The sequence below is a fragment of the Oncorhynchus mykiss genome, chromosome 11 (assembly GCF_013265735.2).
Source record: "Oncorhynchus mykiss isolate Arlee chromosome 11, USDA_OmykA_1.1, whole genome shotgun sequence".
Classification (NCBI taxonomy): domain Eukaryota; kingdom Metazoa; phylum Chordata; class Actinopteri; order Salmoniformes; family Salmonidae; genus Oncorhynchus; species Oncorhynchus mykiss.
The window spans coordinates 27074954-27092611 of NC_048575.1; the positions used below are offsets into that span (position 1 = coordinate 27074954).

Sequence of the window (17658 nt, forward strand, 5' to 3'; positions counted from 1 at the left end):
GTAGGAACGGATGCAGACAGTATGTATTTGACGTGGTGTGTTTTAGTTGTTGTGACTGTGGGAACGGATGCAGACAGTATGTATTTGACGTGGTGTGTTTTAGTTGTTGTGACTGTGGGAACGGATGCAGACAGTATGTATTTGACGTGGTGTGTTTTAGTTGTTGTGACTGTGGGAACGGATGCAGACAGTATGTATTTAACTGGTGTGTTTTAGTTGTTGTGACTGTAGGAACGGATGCAGACAGTATGTATTTGACGTGGTGTGTTTTAGTTGTTGTGACTGTGGGAACGGATGCAGACAGTATGTATTTGACGTGGTGTGTTTTAGTTGTTGTGACTGTGGGAACGGATGCAGACAGTATGTATTTGACGTGGTGTGTTTTAGTTGTTGTGACTGTGGGAACGGATGCAGACAGTATGTATTTGACGTGGTGTGTTTTAGTTGTTGTGACTGTGGGAACGGATGCAGACAGTATGTATTTGACGTGGTGTGTTTTAGTTGTTGTGACTGTGGGAACGGATGCAGACAGTATGTATTTGACGTGGTGTGTTTTAGTTGTTGTGACTGTAGGAACGGATGCAGACAGTATGTATTTGACGTGGTGTGTTTTAGTTGTTGTGACTGTGGGAACGGATGCAGACAGTATGTATTTGACGTGGTGTGTTTTAGTTGTTGTGACTGTGGGAATGGATGCAGACAGTATGTATTTGACGTGGTGTGTTTTAGTTGTTGTGACTGTGGGAACGGATGCAGACAGTATGTATTTGACGTGGTGTGTTTTAGTTGTTGTGACTGTGGGAATGGATGCAGACAGTATGTATTTGACGTGGTGTGTTTTAGTTGTTGTGACTGTGGGAACGGATGCAGACAGTATGTATTTGACGTGGTGTGTTTTAGTTGTTGTGACTGTGGGAACGGAGGCAGACAGTATGTATTTGACGTGGTGTGTTTTAGTTGTTGTGACTGTGGGAACGGATGCAGACAGTATGTATTTGACGTGGTGTGTTTTAGTTGTTGTGACTGTGGGAACGGATGCAGACAGTATGTATTTGACGTGGTGTGTTTTAGTTGTTGTGACTGTAGGAACGGATGCAGACAGTATGTATTTGACGTGGTGTGTTTTAGTTGTTGTGACTGTGGGAACGGATGCAGACAGTATGTATTTGACGTGGTGTGTTTTAGTTGTTGTGACTGTAGGAATGGATGCAGACAGTATGTATTTGACGTGGTGTGTTTTAGTTGTTGTGACTGTGGGAACGGATGCAGACAGTATGTATTTGACGTGGTGTGTTTTAGTCGTTGTGACTGTGAGAATGGATGCAGACAGTATGTATTTGACGTGGTGTGTTTTAGTTGTTGTGACTGTGGGAACGGATGCAGACAGTATGTATTTGACGTGGTGTGTTTTAGTTGTTGTGACTGTAGGAACGGATGCAGACAGTATGTATTTGACGTGGTGTGTTTTAGTTGTTGTGACTGTGGGAAAGGATGCATACAGTATGTATTTGACGTGGTGTGTTATAGTCGTTGTGACTGTGGGAACGGATGCAGACAGTATGTATTTGACGTGGTGTGTTTTAGTTGTTGTGACTGTAGGAACGGATGCAGACAGTATGTGTTTGACGTGGTGTGTTTTAGTTGTTGTGACTGTGGGAACGGATGCAGACAGTATGTATTTGACGTGGTGTGTTTTAGTCGTTGTGACTGTAGGAACGGATGCAGACAGTATGTATTTGACGTGGTGTGTTTTAGTTGTTTCTGACTGTGGGAACGGATGCAGACAGTATGTATTTGACGTGGTGTGTTTTAGTTGTTGTGACTGTGGGAATGGATGCAGACAGTATGTATTTGACGTGGTGTGTTTTAGTTGTTGTGACTGTGGGAATGGATGCAGACTGTATGTATTTGACGTGGTGTGTTTTAGTTGTTGTGACTGTAGGAACGGATGCAGACAGTATGTATTTGACGTGGTGTGTTTTAGTTGTTGTGACTGTGGGAACGGATGCAGACAGTATGTATTTGACGTGGTGTGTTTTAGTTGTTGTGACTGTGGGAATGGATGCAGACAGTATGTATTTGACGTGGTGTGTTTTAGTTGTTGTGACTGTGGGAACGGATGCAGACAGTATGTATTTGACGTGGTGTGTTTTAGTTGTTGTGACTGTAGGAATGGATGCAGACAGTATGTATTTGACGTGGTGTGTTTTAGTTGTTGTGACTGTGGGAACGGATGCAGACAGTATGTATTTGACGTGGTGTGTTTTAGTTGTTGTGACTGTGAGAATGGATGCAGACAGTATGTATTTGACGTGGTGTGTTTTAGTTGTTGTGACTGGGAACGGATGCAGACAGTATGTATTTGACGTGGTGTGTTTTAGTTGTTGTGACTGTAGGAACGGATGCAGACAGTATGTATTTGACGTGGTGTGTTTTAGTTGTTGTGACTGTGAGAATGGATGCAGACAGTATGTATTTGACGTGGTGTGTTTTAGTTGTTGTGACTGTGGGAACGGATGCAGACAGTATGTATTTGACGTGGTGTGTTTTAGTTGTTGTGACTGTGGGAACGGATGCAGACAGTGTGTATTTGACGTGGTGTGTTTTAGTTGTTGTGACTGTGGGAACGGATGCAGACAGTATGTATTTGACGTGGTGTGTTTTAGTTGTTGTGACTGTAGGAACGGATGCAGACAGTATGTATTTGACGTGGTGTGTTTTAGTTGTTGTGACTGTAGGAACGGATGCAGACAGTATGTATTTGACGTGGTGTGTTTTAGTTGTTGTGACTGTGAGAATGGATGCAGACAGTATGTATTTGACGTGGTGTGTTTTAGTTGTTGTGACTGTGGGAATGGATGCAGACAGTATGTATTTAACTGGTGTGTTTTAGTTGTTGTGACTGTAGGAACGGATGCAGACAGTATGTATTTGACGTGGTGTGTTTTAGTTGTTGTGACTGTAGGAATGGATGCAGACAGTATGTATTTGACGTGGTGTGTTTTAGTTGTTGTGACTGTGGGAACGGATGCAGACAGTATGTATTTGACGTGGTGTGTTTTAGTCGTTGTGACTGTGAGAATGGATGCAGACAGTATGTATTTGACGTGGTGTGTTTTAGTTGTTGTGACTGTGGGAACGGATGCAGACAGTATGTATTTGACGTGGTGTGTTTTAGTTGTTGTGACTGTAGGAACGGATGCAGACAGTATGTATTTGACGTGGTGTGTTTTAGTTGTTGTGACTGTGGGAAAGGATGCATACAGTATGTATTTGACGTGGTGTGTTATAGTCGTTGTGACTGTGGGAACGGATGCAGACAGTATGTATTTGACGTGGTGTGTTTTAGTTGTTGTGACTGTAGGAACGGATGCAGACAGTATGTGTTTGACGTGGTGTGTTTTAGTTGTTGTGACTGTGGGAACGGATGCAGACAGTATGTATTTGACGTGGTGTGTTTTAGTCGTTGTGACTGTAGGAACGGATGCAGACAGTATGTATTTGACGTGGTGTGTTTTAGTTGTTTCTGACTGTGGGAACGGATGCAGACAGTATGTATTTGACGTGGTGTGTTTTAGTTGTTGTGACTGTGGGAATGGATGCAGACAGTATGTATTTGACGTGGTGTGTTTTAGTTGTTGTGACTGTGGGAATGGATGCAGACTGTATGTATTTGACGTGGTGTGTTTTAGTTGTTGTGACTGTAGGAACGGATGCAGACAGTATGTATTTGACGTGGTGTGTTTTAGTTGTTGTGACTGTGGGAACGGATGCAGACAGTATGTATTTGACGTGGTGTGTTTTAGTTGTTGTGACTGTGGGAATGGATGCAGACAGTATGTATTTGACGTGGTGTGTTTTAGTTGTTGTGACTGTGGGAATGGATGCAGACAGTATGTATTTGACGTGGTGTGTTTTAGTTGTTGTGACTGTGGGAATGGATGCAGACAGTATGTATTTGACGTGGTGTGTTTTAGTTGTTGTGACTGTGGGAACGGATGCAGACAGTATGTATTTGACGTGGTGTGTTTTAGTTGTTGTGACTGTAGGAATGGATGCAGACAGTATGTATTTGACGTGGTGTGTTTTAGTTGTTGTGACTGTGGGAACGGATGCAGACAGTATGTATTTGACGTGGTGTGTTTTAGTTGTTGTGACTGTGAGAATGGATGCAGACAGTATGTATTTGACGTGGTGTGTTTTAGTTGTTGTGACTGTGGGAACGGATGCAGACAGTATGTATTTGACGTGGTGTGTTTTAGTTGTTGTGACTGTAGGAACGGATGCAGACAGTATGTATTTGACGTGGTGTGTTTTAGTTGTTGTGACTGTGAGAATGGATGCAGACAGTATGTATTTGACGTGGTGTGTTTTAGTTGTTGTGACTGTGGGAACGGATGCAGACAGTATGTATTTGACGTGGTGTGTTTTAGTTGTTGTGACTGTGGGAACGGATGCAGACAGTGTGTATTTGACGTGGTGTGTTTTAGTTGTTGTGACTGTGGGAACGGATGCAGACAGTATGTATTTGACGTGGTGTGTTTTAGTTGTTGTGACTGTAGGAACGGATGCAGACAGTATGTATTTGACGTGGTGTGTTTTAGTTGTTGTGACTGTAGGAACGGATGCAGACAGTATGTATTTGACGTGGTGTGTTTTAGTTGTTGTGACTGTGGGAATGGATGCAGACAGTATGTATTTAACTGGTGTGTTTTAGTTGTTGTGACTGTAGGAACGGATGCAGACAGTATGTATTTGACGTGGTGTGTTTTAGTTGTTGTGACTGTAGGAACGGAGGCAGACAGTATGTATTTGACGTGGTGTGTTTTAGTTGTTGTGACTGTAGGAATGGATGCAGACAGTATGTATTTGACGTGGTGTGTTTTAGTTGTTGTGACTGTAGGAACGGATGCAGACAGTATGTATTTGACGTGGTGTGTTTTAGTTGTTGTGACTGTGGGAATGGATGCAGACAGTATGTATTTGACGTGGTGTGTTTTAGTTGTTGTGACTGTGGGAACGGATGCAGACAGTATGTATTTGACGTGGTGTGTTTTAGTTGTTGTGACTGTGGGAACGGATGCAGACAGTATGTATTTGACGTGGTGTGTTTTAGTCGTTGTGACTGTGAGAATGGATGCAGACAGTATGTATTTGACGTGGTGTGTTTTAGTTGTTGTGACTGTGGGAACGGAGGCAGACAGTATATATTTGACGTGGTGTGTTTTAGTTGTTGTGACTGTAGGAATGGATGCAGACAGTATATATTTGACGTGGTGTGTTTTAGTTGTTGTGACTGTAGGAATGGATGCAGACAGTATATATTTGACGTGGTGTGTTTCAGTTGTTGTGACTGTAGGAATGGATGCAGACAGTATATATTTGACGTGGTGTGTTTTAGTTGTTGTGACTGTAGGAATGGATGCAGACAGTATATATTTGACGTGGTGTGTCTTGTATCAGAGGTGGTATTAGTGCTGGTTAAAGATGACCGGCGTTTCAGGAGTGCACTTACTTGTTGTTGTGAATGTCCGTCTCAAATATATTTTTGGAGATAAAGTGATACTCCACCCCTTCATTCTCCTGGTTCCTCTTCGGCCTGCTGGTGTCTGTAGTAGACAGACAGACAGACAGAGAGAGAGACAGAGCGAGACAGACAGAGCGAGACAGACAGACAGAGCGAGACAGACAGAGCGAGACAGACAGAGTGAGACAGACAGAGAGAGACAGACAGAGAGAGACAGACAGAGAGAGACAGACAGAGAGAGACAGACAGACAGAGAGAGACAGACAGAGAGAGACAGACAGAGAGAGACAGACAGAGAGACATCACTACTAATCCAGACATTCTGAGTCACAGTTCTAACAGGAATCATTCCTTATTAGCATCCCAGTATTTCCTCAGTAAAACACACAGCAGTGTTAGTGTTCAGAGCTAGGCCCTGTGCATGATGGAGACCCTCCAGTGGCCAGGGCACTACGAGAACAGACACTTAATGACATGCAGTAGTCAACGTTTACTGAGGAACATTCAATTTGGCACAGTCAGTAGTGTGCATGCACATACACAGGAGCAGTTCCATCAGATGGAGACTGAGAGGGTAACGTAATTGAGTTGGGTAACTCTCATTAAGATCCGTTTCGACATTTTCTTCCTCATAAACCTCTGCCGTTAAAAGGGCAACATGTGGAGACAGCACAGTGTGTGTGTGTGTGTGCGCGTGTGTGAGCAGTGTGGCCAGGGTCGAGTTGATTTGCAAGGAGAGCGACAGGTCCCGCCGTGCCGTCTGCGGACATTGAACTGCCGCTTGTTAAATGAGAGATACAGAGGTCGGAGGTCAACTCCGTTACACTCTTCAGACAAATTGACCGCACACTCCTTCCAGCTCCAAAATAAACTATTAAACTTTTATCACCGTTCCTGCAACCGCCACACCAGGTTTACAGTTTCTTCCCCGATTTTATTTTCTAACTCTCCGTGTGACTGAGATGTGGCTATTTCTGGGATGTGGCCTCAGTCGTCGGAACAAAGTGTAGGGGCGTGGACTAACGAGTTCTTTTTCCACACTCTGTGTTTTTATGTGAGTGGCCAGTGGAGTTCACGGACGAACAAGTAAGTGATTTACTGGATCTTTAGCTCAGCTTGAAAACTGTAAATCCATCCTTCCCAAAAGAGAGGAAGACTGGACTCTGCAATGAATCAATTACTCATCAAGAAAATAGGCCTAGATCTTCAGCCACAGTTGGAAAAACTATGAGGCCAGACCGTCATGAGATATATATATATATGTTATGTCTCGGAAGTCGTGATGAGTATTATACGCAACTGTACAAAAGAGTCCTTCACAACAACGATTCAGACTAATACAATGTATATATTATTTCGCATCTGCTCAATTGTATAGTAATTATTTACAGTGCAACAAAGGAATCTGAAATAAATGTCATTCCCCAATGATGGAAAATCTCTGTCAGTGAATCTGGTAGTGAAATCAAAATGTTTAACCCGTATCCATCCTAATGGCTTACTGCAATCCTGCTATTGTTACGGACTGGCAGGCTGAAGGATGGTTTACATTCTACACACACATGGAGGATATAAAAAATACCCTCATTCAGAACACAAGCCTTATGGTGCTCTTCAGAAATACGCTCCTCAAATTAACAAAAGGAGGTAACGCTTTTTTGGGGCTTTTAATCCGAAACAACAGCGAGTGTTATCTGTTATCTGGCCGTGATCAAAATAAAAAGGAAGAGAGACACTGGTGTAACTACGTCGTCTATAAGAGGTCAGACATAGAACCATTTGTGAACAATTAACAGCAGGCGTTATGGGAAAAAGGGATTTTAATACCGGTGACATTTCAAGTGGCAGACACAAAATGGGACACATCCATTATGCCATGCTGCATGTTACAAACATGGCAATTAATATCAACTGATTCCATTTATCCCTTCCTCCTCGCGCATTTCCCAGCAAGCCTGCGTCCTGCTTAAATACATAAATCAAACCAATTCATTTTTCCTAACACGTTGGCCTTGGTTCAGGCTTGTGGGCTCAGAAAGAGAATTTTGCTCCTCAACGCAAAAAAAAATAAAAAATAAAGTTACAAACTGAAAAACCTTGGCAGTGGTGTGAGTCTAAGTCATAACCAGCATTGGGGCTGGAAGGTGTTCAGAACTATGGCAAGCTGTCATTTAGTTCTTACAGACGGAGGGAGAGGAAGAAAGTGGTAAGGGAGCGTGGTCGGGGAGAGAGAGTTGGAGGTGGAGAGGGCAGGGGGGAAAGGAAGGGAGCGTGGTCGGGGAGAGAGAGTTGGAGGTGGAGAGGGCAGGGGGGAAAGGAAGGGAGCGTGGTCGGGGAGAGAGAGTTGGAGGTGGAGAGGGCAGGGGGGAAAGGAAGGGAGCGTGGAGCTGGTGCCAAAACATGAGGCAGTGGAATGGCATTTCTTCAGGAGGTAGAAAATAAAGCAGTTCCTCCATCGCTCTGGGCCTGTCATGTGGCCCACGATAAACAGACAATTACACAGTCAGGAGGAGAACCCCTCCACTCGCCTGGGTCCAGTGTGTGTGTGTGTGTGTGTGTGTGTGTGTGTGTGTGTGTGTGTGTGTGTGTGTGTGTGTGTGTGTGTGTGTGTGAGGAGTGTGTGTCTGAGAGCAACGTCTTGATGCTAGTCACCCCCAGACAGCTCCGTGTTTGTGAGTGTGTGAGTGAGTGTGAGTCTATGCATGGGTCTATGGACCTTTACCAACACCCACGAAGGCAACAACAAAAAACTGGCAGCAGAAAGCTAAACATCATTTATCCAGGGTGATGGATGATTTCTTACCAGTTAAAATCACGGGGGGCATTTGGCCTCCATTTAGTGACAATCTAACCTGGCACCTGATAGGTTTACATTTCTGTGCCCGTGTACAGCCAATCTGTTTTCAGTGTAAATCCAGACATTGTGTATGAGGGTTCAGCTCCCTGTGGGAATGCAGAGTGTGCATCCCAAATGGCACCCTATTCCATATTGGATCTGTTCAAAAGAAGTGCACTACATAGGGGACTGGGTGTCATTTGGCATGCACCCAGAGTAACTGGTCTCCATAACCATCTGATACAGACCAGAGCTTCTACTATTTATTCATTACAAAGACAGGAGCATCCGTCCTGCTGAGCACCTGACAAGAGTTCACCTAGTGTCTGTCTGCATGTCTGTCTGTCTCTTTCCTGTCTGTCCGTCTGTGGATTGTAGAGGAGACTGAGGAAACCAAATGTCTACTTCAGACCCTAAAAGCATCAATATAAGGATCAGAAACATATGGAGATGAGAGGAGGTTTAAACTCAGACTGACTACCCCCTAACACAGTCCACGACTCCCTCCTGATCTGGGAGAGAGGTTCAGTCTCCATTAGACACACACCCCCTAACACAGTCCACGACTCCCTCCTGGTCTGGGAGAGAGGTTCAGTCTCCATTAGACACACACCCCCTAACACAGTCCACGACTCCCTCCTGGTCTGGGAGAGAGGTTCAGTCTCCATTAGACACACACCCCCCCCAACACAGTCCACGACCCCCTCCTGGTCTGGGAGAGAGGTTCAGTCTCCATTAGACACACACCCCCCAACACAGTCCACGACTCCCTCCTGGTCTGGGAGAGAGGTTCAGTCTCCATTAGACACACACCCCCCCAACACAGTCCACGACTCCCTCCTGGTCTGGGAGAGAGGTTCAGTCTCCATTAGACACACACCCCCCAACACAGTCCACGACTCCCTCCTGGTCTGGGAGAGAGGTTCAGTCTCCATTAGACACACACCCCCCCAACACAGTCCACGACTCCCTCCTGGTCTGGGAGAGAGGTTCAGTCTCCATTAGACACACACCCCCCAACACAGTCCACGACTCCCTCCTGGTCTGGGAGAGAGGTTCAGTCTCCATTAGACACACACCCCCCAACACAGTCCACGACTCCCTCCTGGTCTGGGAGAGAGGTTCAGTCTCCATTAGACACACTCCCCCCCAACACAGTCCACGACTCCCTCCTGGTCTGGGAGAGAGGTTCAGTCTCCATTAGACCCCCCCCCCCCCCCAACACAGTCCACGACTCCCTCCTGGTCTGGGAGAGAGGTTCAGTGTCCATTAGACCCCCCCCAACACAGTCCACGACTCCCTCCTGGTCTGGGAGAGAGGTTCAGTCTCCATTAGACACACACCCCCCAACACAGTCCACGACTCCCTCCTGGTCTGGGAGAGAGGTTCAGTCTCCATTAGACACACACCCCCCAACGCAGTCCACGACTCCCTCCTGGTCTGGGAGAGAGGTTCAGTCTCCATTAGACACCCCCCCTCCCCCTCAACACAGTCCACGACTCCCTCCTGGTCTGGGAGAGAGGTTCAGTCTCCATTAGACCCCCCCCCCAACACAGTCCACGACTCCCTCCTGGTCTGGGAGAGAGGTTCAGTCTCCATTAGACACACCCCCCCAACACAGTCCACGACTCCCTCCTGGTCTGGGAGAGAGGTTCAGTCTCCATTAGACACACACCCCCCAACGCAGTCCACGACTCCCTCCTGGTCTGGGAGAGAGGTTCAGTCTCCATTAGACACCCCCCCTCCCCCTCCCCCCCAACACAGTCCACGACTCCCTCCTGGTCTGGGAGAGAGGTTCAGTCTCCATTAGACCCCCCCCCCCAACACAGTCCACGACTCCCTCCTGGTCTGGGAGAGAGGTTCAGTCTCCATTAGACACACCCCCCCAACACAGTCCACGACTCCCTCCTGGTCTGGGAGAGAGGTTCAGTCTCCATTAGACACACACCCCCCAACACAGTCCACAACTCCCTCCTGGTCTGGGAGAGAGGTTCAGTCTCCATTAGACCCCCCCCCCCCCCAACACAGTCCACAACTCCCTCCTGGTCTGGGAGAGAGGTTCAGTCTCCATTAGACACACCCCCCCAACACAGTCCACGACTACCTCCTGGTCTGGGAGAGAGGTTCAGTCTCCATTAGACACACACCCCCCAACACAGTCCACAACTCCCTACTGGTCTGGGAGAGAGGTTCAGTCTCCATTAGACACACCCCCCCAACACAGTCCACGACCCCCTCCTGGTCTGGGAGAGAGGTTCAGTCTCCATTAGACACACCCCCCCAACACAGTCCACGACCCCCTCCTGGTCTGGGAGAGAGGTTCAGTCTCCATTAGACACACACCCCCCAACACAGTCCACGACTCCCTCCTGGTCTGGGAGAGAGGTTCAGTCTCCATTAGACACCCCCCCTCCCCCTCCCCCCCAACACAGTCCACGACTCCCTCCTGGTCTGGGAGAGAGGTTCAGTCTCCATTAGACACACACCCCCCCAACACAGTCCACGACCCCCTCCTGGTCTGGGAGAGAGGTTAAGTCTCCATTAGACACCCCCCCCCCCCCCCCCCCCCCCCAACACAGTCCACGACCCCCTCCTGGTCTGGGAGAGAGGTTCAGTCTCCATTAGACACACACCCCCCAACACAGTCCACGACTCCCTCCTGGTCTGGGAGAGAGGTTCAGTCTCCATTAGACCCCCCCCCCCCCCCCCCAACACAGTCCACGACTCCCTCCTGGTCTGGGAGAGAGGTTCAGTCTCCATTAGACCCCCCCCCCCAACACAGTCCACGACTCCCTCCTGGTCTGGGAGAGAGGTTCAGTCTCCATTAGACACACACCCCCCAACACAGTCCACGACTCCCTCCTGGACTGGGAGAGAGGTTCAGTCTCCATTAGACACACACCCCCCAACACAGTCCACGACTCCCTCCTGGTCTGGGAGAGAGGTTCAGTCTCCATTAGACACCCCCCCTCCCCCTCCCCCCCAGCACAGTCCATGACTCCCTCCTGGTCTGGGAGAGAGGTTCAGTCTCCATTAGACACACACCCCCCCAACACAGTCCACGACTCCTTCCTGGTCTGGGAGAGAGGTTCAGTCTCCATTAGACACCCACCCTCCCCCTCCCCCCCAGCACAGTCCACGACTCCCTCCTGGTCTGGGAGAGAGGTTCAGTCTCCATTAGACACACACCCCCCCAACACAGTCCACGACTCCTTCCTGGTCTGGGAGAGAGGTTCAGTCTCCATTAGACACCCCCCCCAACACAGTCCACGACTCCCTCCTGGTCTGGGAGAGAGGTTCAGTCTCCATTAGACACACACCCCCCAACACAGTCAACGACTCCCTCCTGGTCTGGGAGAGAGGTTCAGTCTCCATTAGACACCCCCCCTCCCCCTCCCCCCCAACACAGTCCACGACCCCCTCCTGGTCTGGGAGAGAGGTTCAGTCTCCATTAGACACACACCCCCCCCAACACAGTCCACGACTCCCTCCTGGTCTGGGAGAGAGGTTCAGTCTCCATTAGACACACACCCCCCCCAACACAGTCCACGACCCCCTCCTGGTCTGGGAGAGAGGTTCAGTCTCCATTAGACACACACCCCCCAACACAGTCCACGACTCCCTCCTGGTCTGGGAGAGAGGTTCAGTCTCCATTAGACACACACCCCCCCAACACAGTCCACGACTCCCTCCTGGTCTGGGAGAGAGGTTCAGTCTCCATTAGACACACACCCCCCAACACAGTCCACGACTCCCTCCTGGTCTGGGAGAGAGGTTCAGTCTCCATTAGACACACACCCCCCCAACACAGTCCACGACTCCCTCCTGGTCTGGGAGAGAGGTTCAGTCTCCATTAGACACACACCCCCCAACACAGTCCACGACTCCCTCCTGGTCTGGGAGAGAGGTTCAGTCTCCATTAGACACACACCCCCCAACACAGTCCACGACCCCCTCCTGGTCTGGGAGAGAGGTTCAGTCTCCATTAGACACACCCCCCCAACACAGTCCACGACTCCCTACTGGTCTGGGAGAGAGGTTCAGTCTCCATTAGACACACCCCCCCAACACAGTCCACGACTCCCTCCTGGTCTGGGAGAGAGGTTCAGTCTCCATTAGACACACACCCCCCAACACAGTCCACGACTCCCTCCTGGTCTGGGAGACAGGTTCAGTCTCCATTAGACACACCCCCCCCCCCCCCCCCCCCCCCCCCAACACAGTCCACGACCCCCTCCTGGTCTGGGAGAGAGGTTCAGTCTCCATTAGACACACACCCCCCAACACAATCCACGACTCCCTCCTGGTCTGGGAGACAGGTTCAGTCTCCATTAGACACACACCCCCCCCAACACAGTCCACGACCCCCTCCTGGTCTGGGAGAGAGGTTCAGTCTCCATTAGACACACCCCCCCCCCCCAACACAGTCCACGACTCCCTCCTGGTCTGGAAGAGAGGTTCAGTCTCCATTAGACCCCCCCCCCCCCAACACAGTCCACGACTCCCTCCTGGTCTGGGAGAGAGGTTCAGTCTCCATTAGACACACCCCCCCAACACAGTCCACGACTCCCTCCTGGTCTGGGAGAGAGGTTCAGTCTCCATTAGACACACACCCCCCAACACAGTCCACAACTCCCTCCTGGTCTGGGAGAGAGGTTCAGTCTCCATTAGACCCCCCCCCCCCCCAACACAGTCCACGACTCCCTCCTGGTCTGGGAGAGAGGTTCAGTCTCCATTAGACACACCCCCCCAACACAGTCCACGACTCCCTCCTGGTCTGGGAGAGAGGTTCAGTCTCCATTAGACACACACCCCCCAACACAGTCCACAACTCCCTACTGGTCTGGGAGAGAGGTTCAGTCTCCATTAGACCCCCCCCCCCCCCAACACAGTCCACGACTCCCTCCTGGTCTGGGAGAGAGGTTCAGTCTCCATTAGACCCCCCCCCCCCCCCCCCAACACAGTCCACGACTCCCTCCTGGTCAGGGAGAGAGGTTCAGTCTCCATTAGACACACACCCCCCAACACAGTCCACAACTCCCTACTGGTCTGGGAGAGAGGTTCAGTCTCCATTAGACCCCCCCCCCCCCCAACACAGTCCACGACTCCCTCCTGGTCTGGGAGAGAGGTTCAGTCTCCATTAGACCCCCCCCCAACACAGTCCACGACCCCCTCCTGGTCTGGGAGAGAGGTTAAGTCTCCATTAGACACCCCCCCCCCCCAACACAGTCCACAACCCCCTCCTGGTCTGGGAGAGAGGTTCAGTCTCCATTAGACACACACCCCCCAACACAGTCCACGACTCCCTCCTGGTCTGGGAGAGAGGTTCAGTCTCCATTAGACACCCCCCCCCCCCCCCCCCCCAACACAGTCCACGACTCCCTCCTGGTCTGGGAGAGAGGTTCAGTCTCCATTAGACCCCCCCCCCCCCAACACAGTCCACGACTCCCTCCTGGTCTGGGAGAGAGGTTCAGTCTCCATTAGACACACACCCCCCAACACAGTCCACGACTCCCTCCTGGACTGGGAGAGAGGTTCAGTCTCCATTAGACACACACCCCCCAACACAGTCCACGACTCCCTCCTGGTCTGGGAGAGAGGTTCAGTCTCCATTAGACACCCCCCCTCCCCCTCCCCCCCAGCACAGTCCACGACTCCCTCCTGGTCTGGGAGAGAGGTTCAGTCTCCATTAGACACACACCCCCCCAACACAGTCCACGACTCCTTCCTGGTCTGGGAGAGAGGTTCAGTCTCCATTAGACACCCACCCTCCCCCTCCCCCCCAGCACAGTCCACGACTCCCTCCTGGTCTGGGAGAGAGGTTCAGTCTCCATTAGACACACACCCCCCCAACACAGTCCACGACTCCTTCCTGGTCTGGGAGAGAGGTTCAGTCTCCATTAGACACCCCCCCCAACACAGTCCACGACTCCCTCCTGGTCTGGGAGAGAGGTTCAGTCTCCATTAGACACACACCCCCCAACACAGTCAACGACTCCCTCCTGGTCTGGGAGAGAGGTTCAGTCTCCATTAGACACCCCCCCTCCCCCTCCCCCCCAACACAGTCCACGACCCCCTCCTGGTCTGGGAGAGAGGTTCAGTCTCCATTAGACACACACCCCCCAACACAATCCACGACTCCCTCCTGGTCTGGGAGACAGGTTCAGTCTCCATTAGACACACACCCCCCCCAACACAGTCCACGACCCCCTCCTGGTCTGGGAGAGAGGTTCAGTCTCCATTAGACACACCCCCCCCCCCCAACACAGTCCACGACTCCCTCCTGGTCTGGGAGAGAGGTTCAGTCTCCATTAGACACACACCCCCCAACGCAGTCCACGACTCCCTCCTGGTCTGGGAGAGAGGTTCAGTCTCCATTAGACACCCCCCCTCCCCCTCCCCCCCAGCACAGTCCACGACTCCCTCCTGGTCTGGGAGAGAGGTTCAGTCTCCATTAGACACACACCCCCCCAACACAGTCCACGACTCCTTCCTGGTCTGGGAGAGAGGTTCAGTCTCCATTAGACACCCACCCTCCCCCTCCCCCCCAGCACAGTCCACGACTCCCTCCTGGTCTGGGAGAGAGGTTCAGTCTCCATTAGACACACACCCCCCCAACACAGTCCACGACTCCTTCCTGGTCTGGGAGAGAGGTTCAGTCTCCATTAGACACACACCCCCCAACACAGTCCACGACTCCCTCCTGGTCTGGGAGAGAGGTTCAGGCTCCATTAGACACACACCCCCCAACACAGTCCACGACTCCCTCCTGGTCTGGGAGACAGGTTCAGTCTCCATTAGACACACCCCCCCCCCCCCCCCCCCCCCAACACAGTCCACGACCCCCTCCTGGTCTGGGAGAGAGGTTCAGTCTCCATTAGACACACACCCCCCAACACAATCCACGACTCCCTCCTGGTCTGGGAGACAGGTTCAGTCTCCATTAGACACACACCCCCCCCCAACACAGTCCACGACCCCCTCCTGGTCTGGGAGAGAGGTTCAGTCTCCATTAGACACCCCCCCCCCCCCCCAACACAGTCCACGACTCCCTCCTGGTCTGGGAGAGAGGTTCAGTCTCCATTAGACCCCCCCCCCCCAACACAGTCCACGACTCCCTCCTGGTCTGGGAGAGAGGTTCAGTCTCCATTAGACACACACCCCCCAACACAGTCCACGACTCCCTCCTGGTCTGGGAGAGAGGTTCAGTCTCCATTAGACACACACCCCCCCAACACAGTCCACGACTCCTTCCTGGTCTGGGAGAGAGGTTCAGTCTCCATTAGACACCCCCCCTCCCCCTCCCCCCCAGCACAGTCCACGACTCCCTCCTGGTCTGGGAGAGAGGTTCAGTCTCCATTAGACACACCCCCCCAACACAGTCCACGACTCCCTCCTGGTCTGGGAGAGAGGTTCAGTCTCCATTAGACACACAGTCCACGACTCCCTCCTGGTCTGGGAGACAGGTTCAGTCTCCATTAGACACAGTCTGGTCTAGTGTACGGGTCAGGTAGACTTACGTGGCACGGTCACACTGAAGTGTTGGGGGTCAGAGATCAGCAGTTTCCTTTTCAGCTCATTCAGACCTACCCCTGTGGGACCTAGAGAGAGCGATAGAGAGAGAGTGAAAGCGAGAGAGAAAGTAGGACGGAGAGAGTTAAAGCATCATTAAAGCAACATCAGTCATGCATTCATCACCGCCTCCCCTTAACAAAGGTGGGCGAGGAGATAGAGGCCGGGCCAGAGGAGCAAGACAGTGTGGAGGCCAGGTCTGGTCCAGGATGGGACGCAGCAGAGCGGAATTGTTTCCATCCCATACGCCAATGAGAGACACTGATAAATGTGTGATGGTGTTTACAGACCCAGGCACACACACACAAGTGCATACACACACACAAACACACACACCTTGGCTAAGTCCATCCATGCTTGGAACTGAGAGGGCCAGACTGTGAAAGTCACTGACTGAGACCTCTGTGCTCTCACTACTGTAAATATGACTGAGGTGTAGTGAGAGGAGGAGAAAAGGAGGAGAGGAGTGAGGGAGAGGTAGAGGCAGGGGAGTGGGAGGGAGGAGGAGAGGAGTGAGGGAGTGGGAGGAGGAAGGGAGTGGGAGGGAGGAGGAGAGGAGTGAGGGAGTGGGAGGAGAAGAGGAGTGAGGGAGTGAGGGAGTGAGAGGAGGAGAGGAGTGAGAGGAGGAGAAAAGGAGGAGAGGAGTCACGGAGTGGGAGGAGGAGAGGAGTGAGAGAAGTTAGGGAGTGGGAGGAGGAGATGAGTGAGGGAGTGGGAGGAGGAGGGGAGAGGGAGGAGGAGAGGAGTGAGGGAGGAGGAGAAAAGGAGGAGATGAGTGAGGGAGTGAGAGGAGGAGGAGTGAGAGGAGGAGGAAAGGATATGAGGGAGGGAGTGAGAGGAGGTAGAGGAGTGAGGGAGTGGGAGGAGGAGAGGAGTGGGAGGAGGAGAAGAGTGGGAGGAGAAGAGGATTGAAGAGTGGGAGGAGGAGGGGACTGGGAGGAGGAGAAGAGTGGGAGGAGAGGAGTGAGGGAGTGGGAGGAGGAGAGGAGTGAGACGGTGGTGGAGGAGAGGAGTGAGGGAGTGGGAGGAGGAGAGGGGTGAGACGGTGGTGGAGGAGAGGAGTGAGACGGTGGTGGAGGAGAGGAGTGAGGGAGTGGGAGGAGGAGAGGAGTGAGGGAGTGGGAGGAGGAGAGGAGTGAGATGGTGGTGGAGGAGAGGAGTGAGATGGTGGTGGAGGAGAGGAGTGAGGGAGTGGGAGGAGGAGAGGAGTGAGACGGTGGTGGAGGAGAGGAGTGAGGGAGTGGGAGGAGGAGAAAGGGAGGAGGGGAATGAGGGAGTGGGAGGAGGAGAAAGGGAGGAGAGGAGTGAGGGAGTGGGAGGAGGAGAAAGGGAGGAGAGGAGTGAGGGAGTGGGAGGAGGAGAAAGGGAGGAGAGGAGTGAGGGAGTGGGAGGAGGAGAAAGGGAGGAGAGGAGTGAGGGAGTGGGAGGAGGAGAAAAGGAGGAGAGGAGTGAGGGAGTGGGAGGAGGAGAGGAGTGAGGGAGTGGGAGGAGTGCAGCACCAACAGGCCTAAAGAGCACTTTGTTGTGTTTCCCTGAACAGCCTGAAAAATCAACAAGGATCCATCTCAGTGGGCAGCTGGGTTTTCCATCACATCTACTGGAGGGAGGGGGGAGAGGGAGAGAGAGGGAGAAGTAATGCGCTATTGATAGGTCTGCGGCTCGAGATCCTTGCAACTTTTCCAAAACACAAACGCTGGCGCTCCCTCCTCTCCCCTCTCCCAGG

The 17658-nt window shown here is 51.5% G+C and overlaps 1 protein-coding gene across 3 annotated transcripts in view; it reads right to left on the bottom strand.

Annotated features, from left to right (window-relative positions):
- The window catches only part of LOC110536594 (MAGUK p55 subfamily member 7), a 292189-nt gene that overhangs the window by 14740 nt on the left and 259791 nt on the right, over positions 1-17658 (bottom strand). For all 3 annotated transcript variants that reach the window (XM_036935251.1, XM_036935252.1, XM_036935250.1), the window contains 2 exons: positions 15884-15964; positions 5516-5609 (listed from right to left, as the gene is read on the bottom strand). In XM_036935251.1, the coding sequence (XP_036791146.1) occupies positions 5516-5609; positions 15884-15964 (175 nt within the window). The remainder of the gene's footprint in view (positions 1-5515; positions 5610-15883; positions 15965-17658) is intronic.